Below are 17,583 nucleotides of genomic sequence, written 5' to 3'. Positions count from 1 at the left end.
ATTTGTGGGTTCGATTACAGGCTCAAAATGGCCAGAAACAAAGCACTTTCTTCTGAAACTCATCAGTCTATTCTTGTTCTGAGAAATGAAGGCTATTTCAACAGTTTTCAGCTGTGCTAACAATTGCAATTTTCTAATGATCAATTAGCCTTTTAAAATGATAAACTTGGATTAGCTAACACAACGTGCCATTGGAACACAGGAGTGATGGTTGCTGATAATGGGCCTCTGTACGCCTATGTAGATATTCCATTAAAAATCTGCCGTTTCCAGCTACAATAGTCATTTACAACATTAACCATGTCTACACTGTATTTCTGATCAATTTTATGTTATTTTAATGTATAAAAATGTTTTGCTTTTCTTTCAAAAACAAGGACATTTGTAAGTGACCCCAAACTTTTGAACGGTAGTGTATGTCATCATAACGTCGTAAAAATTTGATCATGAACTGGGTTTGACGCAGTCTCACAGTCAAGCCAAGAGAGAAGACTGAACAATGTAGTAAGTTAGCTTAACAGGCGCCCTCTGACAAACATCTAACAGTTTTGAAATTATATACATTTTCTTACAGCATTTACACATATCTTTAAAAAAAGCAAGTACCACAAAATCAAACTGCCAATGAGAATGTTATGGACAACAAACTAAACAGAAGCAAAAACCACATAATGCTGAATGATTTCATGATGCTGCCTGAATGCTATCACCATAGTAACACTGAAAAAGGGGATAAATATGGGGTTTCCCCGGGAAGGGGGCAGGGTCTGGAATGTACCAAACAAACTCTCCTGGTACCAAAGGGGTGAAGCAGGTTTGGACTGTACCATGCTTTCGCAGCCCTTTTTTCAAGGAAGTTTTTTTCTATAGACACTCAAAGCTCAGAATTATCAGACTAAAGACTGGTTACACACTGAAGCGCTGCATTCACACCCATATGGCTTCCAGGCTCAGTGTTGTTCAGAAAGAAAGGACATTAAGAAGACATCTAAAAAGAGCTGGCGTCATTGAGCTGGTCTAAACAGACAGAAAGCATAACAATGAGAGAGAGCTGTACTGCTCGAAGAGACGGAACTGAACTGCTGCCATCTTGAAAAAGGCAATATTTCCTAAATCTGTTGCTTTAGCTGGAGGCCGCCGTGGCGGGTGGGTGGGAGGAGCCATGCAGATTCAGAGGACAACAAACACTGAACGCAATAGCGACCGCAAGATCCATCCAAGGGCGTCTTGCCAGTCAATACTTTGACATTCAGAGATTGAGTGTCCAAAGACCTTCATTCCATAGGAAGTATTTTTTTGTTTTGTTGCAAGGACCATCTAATAGTTTGTTTCTTCTCTTTTAGACATGAGACACTTTCTGCGACTCGCGCGCCTGTTTGATGCTGTACAGCCATTTGATGACACGGGCGTTTCGTTCCACGGCCGAGATTCCGTACGGCACGCGTTCGCTCACGTCTTCCTCCTCGTCCGTCATGTCCTCGTTGCTATGCCGTGATTGGTCACAGTCCGAGCTGATCATGCTAGCGCTGCGGAAGTTGAGGGAGATTATGTCGGAGTTGGCTCGGGCAAAGCTCTCCACGCCCACACTCTCCAGCTCCTCAGGGTCCAGCCCACAGTAGTTAAAGAAGCGTTCCACGTCGGCGCCTGCCCGCGCATACCGGTCACTCAGGTCCGACTTGGAGCGGTGCAGAGAGGGCCGGCGGGCCAACGAGCTCCCCAACTCTAGCTCCAACTGCTCATCTGGGGTGGCAGAGGAGGGCGGCGGAGGCTCCCTCCCAGAGGACTGAAGGGCATTGTCGCAGAGGGGGGCCAGGACTTTGGTACTGGGCTTGGGGGGTAAGGGAGGTGCGGAGCTGCTGCTGCTTCGGGCCGCCCTTAGAGGCTTACCGTTGCACAGCCTGCGGATGTCGGAGGAGCTGTGGGAGGCATGGAGGGGTGAGTGATTGCCCTCGCCCCGCTCCTCCAGCAGCCGGCGGCTGAGGTTCAGGTTCCCCCCCTGGGGGCTCTGTCGGCCAGGTGCAGGCGGAGGCACCTTGAGGGACTTGGCGACGGAACGGAGGCTGGTGGGCTCAGTGCAGTCTGTGGTGGGTGTGGGGGTGGAGCGGTGGGGGGCCAAGCTCCTGGCCCCAGGTTTTAGAGTAGCGCTCTTAGCGTGGCCCTCAGAGACCGAGCCGGAGCTATTCAGGAGGTTCTTGAGGATCTCCAGGTTAAGGTTCTCCCGTTTGCTGGTGGTGGCGCACGTGTCCGACTTGGAGTTGTTATTGAATGTCTTGAGGGCCACCCCACCACAACCGCCACCATTCGCCCCTCTCTTGGCCACTGCGGGGCAGACAGGTGGCTTGGCCAGCAGCTGGGGCTTGACAGGCTCCTGCTTGGCGTTGATGACCTCCTGGCTTTTCACGTACTTGGACTTGTCCGCCTCCAACCGCTCCACAGCGCTCAGCCGCTTAGGGTTGGTCTCCACCTGGCGCCGGAAGTACTCGGGTCCCTTGTTGAGTATGCGCAGGGGGACAGCGGAGACAAAGGCCGCCCCAGGGCCGGTGGGTTTGCTATCTGCCAGCGACGGCAGGGTCTCGGTGGGCATGTCTGGATGGCTCGGGGTGGCCACCGTGGCTGACGTGGGGGATGGCTCTGCTGCTGCTGCGCGTAGGGCAGCCTGCAGACACGCACATAAAGCCAGGCGAGCGGAGAATGGGAGCCGTCTCCACTGGCCTTCAGCAGCCAGGTCTCATCCCCACAGAGCATCAATCAGCCCTTACTGCTGCCCTGATCCTACTGCCCCACAGCTTGCCTGCCTTAGGGTGGAGGGGAGAGGGGAGTGAGAAGGCAGAGCAGTGGTCCGGAACAGTAGGCCCAGTGACTGAAGGATTGTGGGAAGGATCAGCCTCTTCTCCCCTCCTTTGTTCGCCCGACTGGAGGCAGCAGATCTGAAACACAGACGGACCAATTGCGTTAGGAGATCAGGTGACATCAGGTCATAACAACAACATGAAGAGCTGGGACACATGCATTTACTTGTCTGTTGAGGGGAACACTATATAAAAACACACACACAAAGGAATACATGCAGATGCAAGCACACACACACACACACACACACAGAAATATGGTGTTAGTCAAAGGAAGAAAGACTGAGTAGAAAAGCACACAGTACATTTTGCTCTAACATCAGAAGAGTTATGAAGAATAAGATGTCTGTCAGTGAGAGGAGTCAGACTATTCCAACTCACTCTTCTCTCTCTCCTCCTCTGCCTCAGACAGACACACACACACGAGAAAGTGCTGACACTGCCACCAGTGGTGTGCTTTTTTTCACCACACACACACACACACACACACACGGCCAGAAAGACAGAAAGGGAATGACAGAGAAGGAGAGCAAGAGTGTAGAGTGAAATAGAGAGTGCAGTGAAGTATAGAGTGAAGCACTCAGCCTTGACCAGAACCTCAGGGAACTTCACAGAAAAAATAATGAAGTGGAATTTTGGGCTGTCATAAATAAAAAATCATTACAGGACAGGGACAGGACAGGGAAATTGCAGTGACAAACCAGTTTTATAGCCCCACCGTATGTGTATGTGTGTCTGCTTTGATCTTGAGGCAGCGCTGCCTGTGACACGTCACACATTACTGAGGGAGAGGAGTCTGGGGGAGCGATGGCGGAGCAGACACCGACTGCCTCAGTCAAACCAAAAACACACCCTAATGTCTGGCTTACTACAGATAAGAGTAGACTAATGAGTTCCTTTTAAAGGGACAATTTGTAGTTTACTTTGTCATTTTCAAGTGGTGGCACTGCCTGGACGGGGGGTGTGATGGGGTCATGGATCAGTGCAAATCTAACCATTTGTTGTGGGTTTTGCTTTTGTTTCTGGATTGAACGGGGTTGTGGTACCTCAATTTGCTACTATGGAAATGTAATTATCAGAGGCACCTTTGGATGCTACTGTTTTTAATTTGTGAATCCCCTCAATCACTGAAATGAGGGTTGTTACTACAACAAAATGTAATCACCATCTGCAAACAACATGTGACTTTCTCCACACCCACACTCATCATATCAGTAATAATTGTTTCATATACACATGCCTGAATCCAATATCTCCAACTTTATCCACCCGAATCACTAATTATACTTGTTTTTTCATAATCAAAATAATGCCACAAACGAGATGGGGTGAGAGGTGACTAGATTGAGATCCAAAGCCTCACTCCCAATCCCCCCTGTCGTACAGCATAGAAACACACTACTAGTTTATATCCTGACCCGTCACACACAAAAAGACCTGAGGCGAGCCTGCTTCCCTCTATTTAGTAATATAATCACATTAGGGGTCTGGGGACTCCCACAGCAATCTGCAAAGGAATATTTACATAATTCAATCGAGCAATGACAGACTCCCAGCTCCAGCCGAAACACAGCAGTGGCCACGGGGTAACCGTGGGGACCCATTTCATCATCTAAAGATAAGACACTCCAGGAGAATAAACCAAACCATTGTAGTCCCTAGTGGTTAATACGGAGGGACAGTGTTTCCCCTTATTATAAATTAGGAGGGCTACCTTGCCCATTGACCCCGCTTACATTTTTCTTCAATGGAATACATTTGTTTGGTTAGCCCCGGATGCAGATTCGGGGGCCTCTGCAACACGCCTACATGAAAATACATAGGGGAAACACTGCAGGGTCATCCACAGAAGGACGTCTGAATGAACAGAAACTCTCCCAGGCCCCATTTCCTCCATAGATATGGTCACGGCTAGACCTTAGAGCTAAAGGACCCAGTAGATTGCCTATATTATAATGTAAACATGAGAGGATTATATGACTATGAATGTTATGGGAGACAGAGGACTGTGTAAAACAGCATGACAAAAGGAAACTCTCATTAGAAGTGGGTGGGTCAGTGGCAGGGCCCATACATATGACTGCATATGTCTGCAGTCACACACACACACACACACCACCATACCGTAATTAAGGAGCAGGAGGGGGTCAGAACCAGTACTATACACAGTAATACCAGTAAATACCAGACTCTCCTCAAGCCAATACAAATGACTATAATCACCTCTGGACTACAGTCTTAACCTCCCTCTCACAATACCCTTACCCACCCCCCTCAACAGGGCTATGCCAACCAACCAGCTGTGGGGGCCTTTTGTCCCGTCTGCCCTGCAACACTCGTTGTTTGGTGCAGGGTTGTTTGGTGGGGGGGGTTGTAGAGTGAGTTTGTAGTGTATGTATATGATGTCAGCACAGAGTTCAGTAGTTTTTCACCTGACATTCAACCAGAGAATGGATGATATAATACACATGTTTACAGTCAGTGACCTACAGTTTTGATTCAATTACTCAAAGCAAAAGTCACTAAGTCAGATAAGTCCACACACACCTCATTCTCTCTCCCCCTCTTCCTCGGTCTGAGGAAGCCGATTCCTCCTAATAAATACCATTTGCCATGTCTTTCTCCTTAACAGACTACCTCTTTATTAGACGTATATTCTCCATGGATCTTATCAAGATTTTTTATTTCACCTTTATTTAACTAGGTAGGCCAGTTGAGAACCAGTTCTCATTTACAACTGCGACCTGGCCAAGATAAAGCAAAACAGTTTGACACAAACAACACAGAGTTACACATGGGATAAACAAACAATAGACAAATATGTATACAGTGTGCGCAAATGAAGGCAATAAATAGACAATAGTAGCGAAGTAATTACGATTTAGCAAATTAACACTGGAGTGATCGATGTGCAGATGATGTGCAAGTAGAAATAATGGTGTGCAAAAGAGCAAAAAAAGTAAATAAAAACAATATGGGGATGAGGTAGGTAGTTTAATGGGCCATTTACAGATGGGCTGTGTACAGCTGCAGCGATCGGTGAGCTGCTTTAAGCTGATGCTTAAAGTTAGTGAGGGAGATAAGTCTCCAACTTCAGTTATTTTTGCAAATCGTTCCAGTCATTGGAAGCAGAGAACTGGAAGGAAAGGCGGTCAAAGGAGGTGTTGGCTTTGGGGATGACCAGTGAAATATACCGTCTGGAGCGCGTGCTACGGGTGGGTGTTGCTATGGTGACCAGTGAGCTAAGATAAGGCGGAGCTTTACCTAGCAAAGACTTATAGATGACCTGGAGCCAGTGGGTTTGGCGACGAATATAAAACGAGGGCCAGCCAACGAGAGCATACAAGTCGCAGTGGTGGGTAGTATATGGGGCTTTGGTGACAAAACGTATGGCACTGTGATAGACAGCATCCAATTTGCTGAGTAGAGGGTTGGAGGCTATTTTGTAAATGACATCACCGAAGTCAAGGATCGGTAGGATAGTCAGTTTTAAGAGGGTATGTTTGGCAGCATACTTTCTTTTTTTTCTATTGTGTTATTGACTGTACGCTTGTTTATTCCATGTGTAACTCTGTGTTGTTGTTTGTGTCGCACTGGTTTGCTTTATCTTGGCCAGGTCGCAGTTGTAAATGAGAACCTGTTCTCAACTTGCCTACCTGGTTAAATAAAGGTGAAATAACTAAAAAATAAATATTTTAAAAAACATTGCAACAAACAAGGCTTTGTTGCGAAATAAGAAGCTGATTCTAGATTTAACCTTGGATTGAAGATGCTTAATGTGAGTCTTGAAGGAGAGTTTACAGTCTAACCAGACACCTAGGTATTGTTAGTTGTCCACATATATTCTAAGTCAGAACCGTCCACAGTAGTGATGCTAGTGGGGTGGGTGGGAGCGGGCAGCGATTAGTTGAAGAGCATGCATTTAAGAGCAGTTGGAATCCACGGAAGGAGAGTTGTATGAAGCTGAAGCTCGTTTGGAGGTTTGTTAACACAGTGTCCAAAGAAGGGCCAGATGTATACAGAATGGTGTCGTCTGCGTAGAGGTAGATCTGAGAATCGCCAGCCACAAGAGCGACATCATTGATATGTACAGAGAAAAGAGTTGGCCCGAGAATTGAACCCTGAGCACCCTCATAGAGACTGCCAGAGGTCCGGACAACAGGCCCTCCGATTTGACACACTGAACTCTGTCTGAGAAGTAGTTGGTGAACCAGGCGAGGCAGTCATTAGAGAAACCAAAGCTGTTGAGTGCTGATAAGAATACGGTGATTGACAGAGTCGAGAGCCTTGGCCAGGTCGATGAATACGGCTGCACAGTATTGTCTTTTATCGATGGCGGTTATGATATCGTTTAGGACCTTGAGTGTGACTGAGGTGCACCCGTGACCAGCTCGGAAACTAGATTGCATAGCGGTGGGTTTCGAAATCTGTTTGCTCACTTGGCTTTCGAAGACCTTAAAAAGGCAGGGCAGAATGGATATAGGTCTGTAACAGTTTGGGTCTAGAGTTTCGCCCCCTTTGAAGAGGGGGATGACCGCGGACGCTTTCCAATCTTTAGGAATCTCAGACGATACGAAAGAGAGGTTGAACAGACTAGTCATAGGGGTTGCAACAATGGAGGCAGATCATTTTAGCAAGAGAGGGTCCAGACCGTCTAGCCCAGCTGATTTGTAGGGATCCAGATTTTGCAGCTCTTTCAGAACATCAGCTATCTGGATTTGGATGAAGGAGAAGAGGGGGGGGGGGGGGGGTGCAGAGCTGTTGGCCGGGGGGTTGATCAACACAGGAGATGCATAGTGTCCTTTGGCCAGAATGAGCACATCCATAACAGCGGAGTATGTTTGGAATGTTCGACCCAACAAAATCCTTCATTCTCATAACCACATTAGCCTAACATTCCATTCTCTTCCTTAAAAATAAATCAAAGGCCAACAGAAAAACACCACATCAGCTGAGAGCTCAAATTCATTGCTGGGTCTGGGAGAGGCAGACAATCCTTTTGTTTTCTCAACCCCAGGCCCCAAACACATGATGGTCAGTGTGTTACGTACTAGGCAGTAAGTAGGCACCCAGACATTTGGTGATGACTGAACGGACATGGCTAGGGGCCCATGTTCAGTTAAATAATGGTATTGTTGCGACAAATTGAGACAGAATAAGAACTACGTACAGTATAGCTGAATGACCAATGCAGCATGTAGAGAGAGAAGTACTGCACATGCAAAATCAAAACTCATTACAAACTACAATGAAGTCCACAATGTTGGATCAGCTTTGAGCCGCACAACGGGGGTTGGATCAGCTTTGAGCCATCGCTAATTCTCAAGACTCAGATGTTTGCAAACCCCCAAATAACGACAGTCTCTGAGTGTTGAGTCATTCAACTGGCAGTTGACTTTAATAGGGTTTGCAAATCTACTATCTGCCAAGGTCTTGTACACAAATCTGCAACAGACAGGAGAAGATTCAGAGCCACAATATGTCAGGTTGCCATGTGTCATTGTAAACTCATGGTTCATTCACTATAATGAAAAGAGACCCTGTGATACCTATAGCATGTCTCCTAATTTCCCCCAAATGGTTCTGTGTGTTTACAGATTTCCTCCATCCTTCCAGATATTGGTTGAGACTGAATATGTGCTTGCACCACATCTCCCTGGGGGATGGAGCCCATTCCCTCTCATCTCTGTGTGTGGTTCTCTGAACATGGTTAAAACCATCTCTATCTGCATGTTGTTACCACAAGAAACACGCCACTCCCAGGTTTCTCCTCTCAGGGGGATTGAAGGGGGCTGGTCTTTGGGGATGGTAGTTTGGGGATGGCTGCAGGCCCAGAGAGGTGCTTTTGGATGGGCTCACCCCTTTTACATGAAGGAGTGTAGAAGAGTGGGTAAGATTTTAGGCCAGAGATTTTGGGGTAGCAGAGAATATAAAAAATACCTTTATTTCCCCAAAAACATTGTGCAACACACTGTAGGAACTACTTTAGAGTTACTATGTACAATGTGCATACAGTCTATTGCGGTACAAAAGGGGACTGCGATCTAAAGCAATGTTATCTAATAAAGGCAAGGGAAAACATGTAATATCTACTGAAGGAAGAATACGGCAAGGACTCAGTGACAAATGTTTCAATTCATCTACTGTTGAAATAGTTTGTTTTCAATGCACATTCATTCACAACAATAGTTGTCCAAAACAGTAATAATAAAATGAAAATGAAATGTGAGTGCACTCATATCAGATCCTCCCACGATGTACCAGTCAAACGTCCCTCTTAAAATGAGGCGACGATGATGATTCTAGAAGCTGTAGATGAGGCTCTATTAGATCGCAAAGTAGTTTGTAGAAAATGGCGGTAGATGGCGCTGTTGCTGTAGAATCAGAATGCAGTGCACGCATCAAAAAGGGGAGCACAAAACCAGGATTCTCCATTCACAAATGGCAAAGGAAGAGACATTCCAATTCCCTTCTGGTTCATCACACTGATCATCTAAGCACTCGATTCTCCTTTAGTAGTAAACATATACTTTACAACTTTCTAGGTTTCTTTCTGCTTCAACGTTGGTCTGCACTCTCTCCAAAAGCAAGATGGGAAAAAGCTTGAGATCAAAGTGACAGTAAAAGATGTTCAGACTCTAGGGGTCGCCCACAAACTCCCAACACTGTCTATGTGAAAAACTCAAGAATTGCAGCGACAGTTATCAACTGCCAATACTTTCCAATGTCAATACAAGGCTTGGAAGATCTGTTACTCTGAGGAGATATGGAGATATTGACAGCAGCCAGCGCTGTGTCTTCAGCCAAAAGACAATACAATAGATCTGTTACAGAATAGGTCTGCTGTACCTGTACACTTCAGCTATCCCGTTACATCTTGACCATCCCACCGTGTAAATAAACCGAACATTTTTCAGTCGGAAAACTGATTAGAATAAAATATTAATTTTACGCAACAGGAAAATTATTTTGGACTGAATGTAAGTCTATTGAATTTTATACTATTTGGAAGAACAGAGAGAAACTGTAAAAGCGTTTGTTGGTCCGAAACCGCCAGTTTTTCCATTAGAGGTTATTTGCGCCGATACGACTGTACAAGCAGGCCTGTGTTACTTATTTTGGATGGTGAGAATCAATATTTATGGTACAGGAATTAGTCAGTGAAGTCTCTGTGTTAATCTGTGATCCCAGGCAAACGAATGCAAAGGGCATCAGGACAGACAGGCAGGGTTTCCTATAGAGATAGAATGACAGAGATAGAAACACACAAACACCGTAGTCTCTATTAGTACAAGAAAAACACACACACACTCAGACCCATTTTAAACTTAGTCTCATGTGGTGCTCAGGCTTGGTCCCACAAACAAAGGCTTTATATAGCATGCATAGAGTCTTCATTTAAACTCCACGGATGTTTAACAACCTGATTCAACAGATCATCAAGTCCTTGCCTAGATGTGTTAGTGGTGAGCTACAACCATAGATGTGTTACTGGTGAGCTACAACCATAGATGTGTTACTGGTGAGCTACAACCATAGATGCTACTGTGTGAGAGAGATTGTCAGTATTCTCACACACACACAAACCTCCCCTCTCCTCCACACACTTACACATTCACAGTGGGTGGACACACACACACACTCCGTAAATGTGATCCCAACATCAGCAGGCCTAACGGCTGCCGACAAATATTGCTAATGGGATTGGAGAGGGAGGCTGTTTTGGGACAGTTATGTTCAACACAGACACTTCATTACAATGCTGTTGCCTGCCTGCACATCACCTTATCCAGCTCAGTTCATGCAAGCAGTTATGTTTATTTACTAGAAGAACTGGGGGGGTACAGGGCTTTTGGAAAGTATTCAGACCCCTTGACTTTTCCACTTTGTTACGTTACAGTCTTAATCTAAAATGTGTTAAATTGTCCCCCCCCCATCAATCTACACACAATACCCCATAATGACAAAGCAAAAACAAGTTTTAGAAAGTTTAGCAAATGTTTAAAAAAATAAGTTTTGTTGAAATATCACATAAGTATTCAGACCCTTCACTCATTACTTTCTTGAAGCACCTTTGGCAGCGATTACAGTCTCGAGTCCTCTTGGGTATGATGCTACAAGCTTGGCACACCTGTATTTGGGGAGTTTCTCCCATTATTCTCTGCATATCCTCTCAAGCACTGTCAGGTTGGATGGGGAGCGTGCGTCGCTGCACAGCTATTTTCAGGTCTCTCCAGAGATGTTCGATTGGGCTCTGCCTGGGCCACTCAAGGACATTTAGAGACTTGTCCGGAAGCCATTCCTGGTTGTCCTTCTGGAAGGTTCTCCCATCTCCACAGAGGAACTCTGGAGCTCTGTCAGAGTGACCACCGGGTTCTTGGTCACCTCCCTGGCCAAGGCCCTTCTCCCACGATTGCTCAGTTTGGCCGAGCAGCCAGCTCTAGCAAGAGTCTTGGTAGTTCCAAACTTCTTCCATTTAAGGATGGAGGCCACTGTGTTCTTGGGGCCTTCAATGCTGCAGAATTTTTTGGGTACTTTGGCCCAGATCTGTGCTTGACACAATCCTGTCTCGGAGCTCTACGGACAATTACTTTGACCTCATGGCCTGTTTTTTGCTATGACATGTTCTGTCAACTGTGGGACCTTATATGTGTGCCTTTCCAAATCCTGTCCAATCAATTGAATTTACCACAGGTCGACTCCAATCAAGTTGTAGAAACATCAAGGATGATCAATGGAAACAGAATGCACCTGAGCTTAATTTCAAGTCTCATAGCAAAGGGTCTGAATACTTATGTAAATAAGGTATTTCTGTTTTTTTTGCAAAAATGTCTACAATGCTTTGTCATTATGGGGTATTGTGAGTAGATTGAGAATTTGTATTTATTTAATACTTTTTTTAGAATAAAGATGTAATGTAACAAAATGTGGAACAAGCGCTCCACTATAGCAATCTCCCAAATCAACCATGACTAACCTGTAACAATGAGGCAGATTCAGTTCCTTATAGCCAGAAATATGGCTCTGAACTAAATTACTGCAATGAAGCCGGTTAGTTATTACAATAAGAAAAAAATAATACTGGATATTCTACTTATTCATAACTTATTTACTTTAGTTTCACATGGAAGTCTTTTGAGAGAATACAATTCAAATTAACAGACGTGGCATCGGCTATTTTGTTGACAAATAAGCCTAATAAGAAACACTTTTTCAAATTGGCTGCAAATGAAGTAGGCTAAAGCTTTTTTAAATCTGTTCTCTCAATTTGTAAGAGTACGGGGGCATAGCCTCATAATATCGGTTCTTCTTCCCTCATAAAAAACAGCAGATTATCTCATACACTGCGGAGAGCACAGCCTCCACACGATGAGCCTCAGCATCCCACGATGCAGCAGTGTAGGCAGGGATATTTATAAACAGGGTTCCTGGCAGACCACGCACACACGTGCGCCTGCTTGAGTCGCTAACCCGCCTGACTTCGCCTCTCTCCCCCTCCCTCCCAGCATGCTGTGCGTTTCAGTGGTGTTAATTATGGTCACGCCACAGAGAACAGGGGAAAAACAGGAGAGTAGTCCTCCCATCTTCTTCCTGGCACCACCTCCACAAAAACAGCTCCTCAGCCTCCGTCCTTTAAAAGTAGGACAGTTGGAGTCATAGGAGAAATAAAGAGGCTGAATAACATCCTTTGATGTAGGAAAGCAGTTTCAGGATCTGTTTCCCAAACATAAAGACCATGACCAATGGCCTCCCAAGTGGCGCAGTGGTCTAAGACACTGCATCGCCTGATGTGCCACTAGAGATTCTGGGTTCGAGTCCAGGCTCTGTCGCAGCCGGGAGACCCATGGGGCAGGGCACAATTGGCCCAGCGTCGTCCGGGTTAGAGGAGGGTTTGGCCGGCAGGGATGTCCTTGTCCCGTTGCGCACTAGCGACTCCTGTGGCGGACAGGGCGCAATGCATGCTGACAAGGTCGCCAGGTGTACGGTGTTTTCTCCGACATATTGGTGCGGCTGGCTTCTGGGTTAAGTGAGCATTGTGTCAAGAATCAGTGCGGCTTGGTTGGATTGTGTTTCGAAGGACACATGAAGCTCGACCTTCGCCTCTCCCGAGTCCGTACGGGAGTTGGAGCGATGAGGCAAGACCAATTAGATACCACAAAATTGGGGAGAAAAACTAACAAAAGACCATGACCATTAGAGGGCATAATGAAACTGGCCTCAGTGCACGCCGTCTGTTATGCTAGAGCTGAATTCTTAACGACTTTGACCCTCTGCTGTTTAGCTACACATAACATAGCCTATTTGTCTAATGGGCTGCCAGTTACACTAACTCTCTGCCCACTGTGATCACTTAATCGAGGATAGATCTGATCTAGGCCAAAATGACTGTTCACACAGACTCCACTAAAGGTTACTGTTACACTGTGTAGTACTGTTTAGTACTGAGTAAAGCTTTTGGTTCACCGCAGCACCTAAGCACCTAATCATTGTCTTGACAGTACTGGTTCAAAACCACAATTAGTTGAGTCAGGTGTTTAGGGTTCTGGGCTGGAACAAAGGATGTTGCACTACATACAACATATGGCCAGAATCATTGGCTTCCTCTGTTCCCTGTTCTAAACACTGCAGGTAGAAGATAGTAGGCCCACCTTCTCAAATCCTAACCTAACACAGAACTGACTTAGATCAGTAGCATCCTACCCTGTTCTTAACAGCTTGCCTTCTCATAGTTGTGATACATCCATCCTGTTCTTAGCAGAGATAGTCACAGTTGTGATACATTATCTATCGTTTGTTTACTAACACCAGCAGAAGCAGGAGCGAGGTGGGCGTGTTTGAGAGGCCCTGCTTCTTGGCACAGTGGGGGATCAGTATATTGCTCTGTCAGCTATACCAGCTTACAGTACTGATACTAGCTTACAGTACAGATAGACAGGGAAGCTGTCCCAGCCATAGATAGAACACTGTCTCAGCTGAAAGCAGATGCATCTCAAATGCAAGATAATTCGGCTGGCTAAAAGGAGAACATAAGTTCCAATCGGCCTCGGTGTCTAACAGTGGAAAATCATCACCACCAGTGAGTGATGAACTTAGTCCACTTGTGTTTTCCTCTGTCCTGACATTATCTTGAACACATTGGAATAACATTTGGGTCTGTCTTTCTTCTTCTGCAGAAGACTGCTGCTACCTTGCTGCCTGTTAGCTTAGCTGCTTGTTGGCCTTGGTGCTAGAGTGGAAAAACACTGTTGCACTGAAGTAATGAAAACATTTGGGATGATGCTCCTCTGTTCAGCAGTGCTAGGCCTAGATAGTTACAGTACTTCAGGGATTGGCAGGATAGGGTGTGTACTGGGAGAAAGGAATGAGGTCTGTTCAGGATCTCTGAAGAAATGTAAATCACAACTACTTTGAAGGTGTTTAGACGAAGAGGCGAACAGATACGGTTTAAGGGCTGATGGACAACTTTATCCCTGGATCCTGTATTTTTAGTTCGGGAGACAGGTGGAGTATGTTAGTGGTTGGATTTGGTAGATTTGTTCCTTTTAATGGTTTTGATCAAAGGGGAGAATGTCATGTTTCAGAGGTGAACATTTTAGTTTGAATAGGCACCAAATCTCCAGTCATTAACATTGTTTTGAATACAACAATACCAGGCTGTAGAATATAATCAAGGCTACTGAACCGGCGGTCAAGGAATGCTTTCTATGTATGTCATCTATAATAGTTTGTTTTGTAATTCTACTGCACTGAATAAGCTCGAAAGCCATTAGTTCCTTTCCTATCCTAGGCTTGGACGCTTCAAAGCTAAGCTTTTCTAAGTGAAGTTGCTTATATTCCTATTAGCTTGGCTACTCGCTGCAGCAGTGTCTGATCTCTCTGTCAGACAGACTGGCAGCATCAGAATAGAGTCCTCCACACAACAGACAGGGGAGTGTTTAGACTGCAGAGAAAGGGGAAGGTGATGTGTGTGTGTAGTGCCTACTCCCATTGGCCTCCCAAGGCCTACTCCCATTGGAGGAACTAAACTCCCATCATCATTCAGCTGGAAACGTCCATCTGACTTTGAGACTCTTTTTACTTAGTAAGTGAAAAAAATCAAGGTAGGCTTGGTCTGCTGTATTACAGTAGTCAATAGTAAAAATCACACCGTCATGCATGAACATGAAATTCATGCAGCCTTGATCAGAATCTTGTGACAAACATATAATCTTTCTTTCATCCTTTTTCTATAATCACAAAATATTCTCATTTGTTTTCACAAATCTGGAGCAGAGAGGAGTAGCGCTGTTTGCTGCCTGTTTCAGTGCAACAAGACCGGCCCAAACTCCTCGAAACATGCTGCACACACACACACACACTCTCTTGGAGAAGGGGCTAGCTAAGCTGAATAAATACACACAAGCCATCAAAATAAGACAGCTCTGGCATGGAAACAGTGGTCTTATTGAACCAAACCTTGATACATGCATGATGTGGCGTATACTCTAACATGAGACCAGTCAGAGTCACATGTCTAAGGACATTTAAAGAGGAACAACATGCTAAACAAAATATTAGGTTTAGTTCAGTCAACAATGAAATAGCGGCAGGTAAAATCATCAAATGGTTCAATCCATAAGCAATTACTCAAATGGTGCTAAGTCATTACATTACATCATTTATAATACTAAAATAAACAACCAAGATAAAGCCTCAATGAATTTCCATTACACAGCCTCAGCCACTGTAGAAGTGCTGCAGCAGTATTAAGTAATACTCCCCATCCCACACACACACACACAAACACACCACAGTACTTAAAACATAGCAGCACCCTCCGAAAAGCTCTTAGGGTTCTGAATCTACAAGCTTCCAGTGCTGAAATATACACACAAACAGCCACTTGACACACGGCCTGGAAACAGGCTCCCACTCAGACATGATAGCACACACTTGAATTAAAACAGCCATACCATTTACATTTTAGTAATTTACAAGAACAATTAGGGTTAAGTTCCTTGCTCAAGGGCATCAACAGCTAGTCAGCGCAGGGATTTGAATCAGCAACCTTTTGGTTAGTGGCCCAACACACGTAACCACTAGGCTATCTGCCTAACTCAGGGTTGTGGCCCAGTATCTGGTTACCGACCACCACACACTCACACTTACCACCGCCGCTTTCTGCTGAATACTTTATGCTGACCTTTAAAACAAAGTCACCCCCTTCACCTCCCTCTTCCTCTTCCTCCCCTTTCCTGCCCACGGTTTCCCCGCAGGTATCAAGATGGACCGCCTGCAACAGCAGCGAGGACCCGCAGTGTCAGGATTAGAGCACTGGGGGGGGGCGGTCCACCTGTCAGACTGTGACATTGGCTGGCCACTGACACCTGCAGCACCAGGCAGACACATGACGCTGAGATCTTAAAAGACTACAGGCTGCAGCACAGCCCCTCTCTCACCCCTGGCTTTCTCCTCCTCATTTAGTTCCAGGTCTTCAGTGGACCGTTCCGATAGTCTGGTGGGGTGAGGGGGGTGCAGCACCAGTACTATACATTTATAAATGGAATCCTCAGGAGATGACGTGAAGCAGCCATTCTTAATAACGCTGTCGAGAGGACAGACACAATGAACTCGGTCCAGCCCCGTGGACAGGGAGCCTGTGTGTGTTTAGGCTAGCCAGCCCAGACATAATGGCGACGGATACGGTGTCTGCCTGCCATGACCTCATGAAGCAGTGAATGCTAGTGTAACAGCACTCCTAAGTGTGTGTGTGTGCATGGAAGTGAGATCGTGAAAGATACTGAATGTAGGCTATTTGTCTACGTAAAATATTTGTTCTCCTTTTAAGATTTTAATTTTGCAGTGACCGAAATGAAAAGTTCTGAGTCATTGCACTGGTTCAAGTATGCCCAGAACACCTGTCTTAGACTCTCCGTAATCGTAACCATAGCTGGTTCAAGTCCAGAACACCTGTCTTAGACTCTCCCTAATCGTCACCATAGCTGGTTCAAGTCCAGAACACCTGTCTTAGACTCTCCCTAATCGTCACCATAGCTGGTTCAAGTCCAGAACACCTGTCTTAGACTCTCCCTAATCGTCACCATAGCTGGTTCAAGTCCAGAACACCTGTCTTAGACTCTCCCTAATCGTCACCATAGCTGGTTCAAGTCCAGAACACCTGTCTTAGACTCTCCCTAATCATCACCATAGCTGGTTCAAGTCCAGAACACCTGTCTTAGACTCTCCCTAATCGTCACCATAGCTGGTTCAAGTCCAGAACACCTGTCTTAGACTCTCCCTAATCGTCACCATAGCTGGTTCAAGTCCAGAACACCTGTCTTAGACTCTCCCTAATCGTCACCATAGCTGGTTCAAGTCCAGAACACCTGTCTTAGACTCTCCCTAATCGTCACCATAGCTGGTTCATTATTAGCATAAAGTACTGGGTAACCTTCTTTGCAACAAAGGACGTACAGGACCACAGGAAAAGAACCATGTGTATTAAGATCCAATACAGCCACCTCTTTGTGAGGTAGGCCTAAATTATTGCCCTCAACTGGAGGCCCTTGCAGGCCAATTATCTTCTCATAATCTTTCTTTCATCCTTTTTCTATAATCACAAAATATTCTCATTTGTTTTCACAAATCTGGAGCAGAGAGGAGTAGCGCTGTTTGCTGCCTGTTTCAGTGCAACAAGACCGGCCCAAACTCCTCGAAACATGCTGCACACACACACACACACTCTCTTGGAGAA

The 17,583-nt window shown here is 45.5% G+C and overlaps 1 protein-coding gene across 1 annotated transcript in view; it reads right to left on the bottom strand.

Moving 5' to 3' along the window:
• Positions 1-287: 287 nt before the first annotated feature.
• Positions 288-17,583, bottom strand: part of LOC110508826 (protein FAM110B) — a 42,277-nt gene continuing 24,981 nt past the window's right edge. The window contains exon 2 of the mRNA XM_021589666.2: positions 288-2,927. Coding sequence (XP_021445341.1) covers positions 1,340-2,584 — 1,245 coding nt within the window. The 5' untranslated portion in view covers positions 2,585-2,927 and the 3' untranslated portion in view covers positions 288-1,339. The remainder of the gene's footprint in view (positions 2,928-17,583) is intronic.

Source organism: Oncorhynchus mykiss, chromosome 28 (assembly GCF_013265735.2).
Source record: "Oncorhynchus mykiss isolate Arlee chromosome 28, USDA_OmykA_1.1, whole genome shotgun sequence".
NCBI lineage: Eukaryota > Metazoa > Chordata > Actinopteri > Salmoniformes > Salmonidae > Oncorhynchus > Oncorhynchus mykiss.
This window is presented reverse-complemented; position numbering and strand designations above follow the sequence as displayed.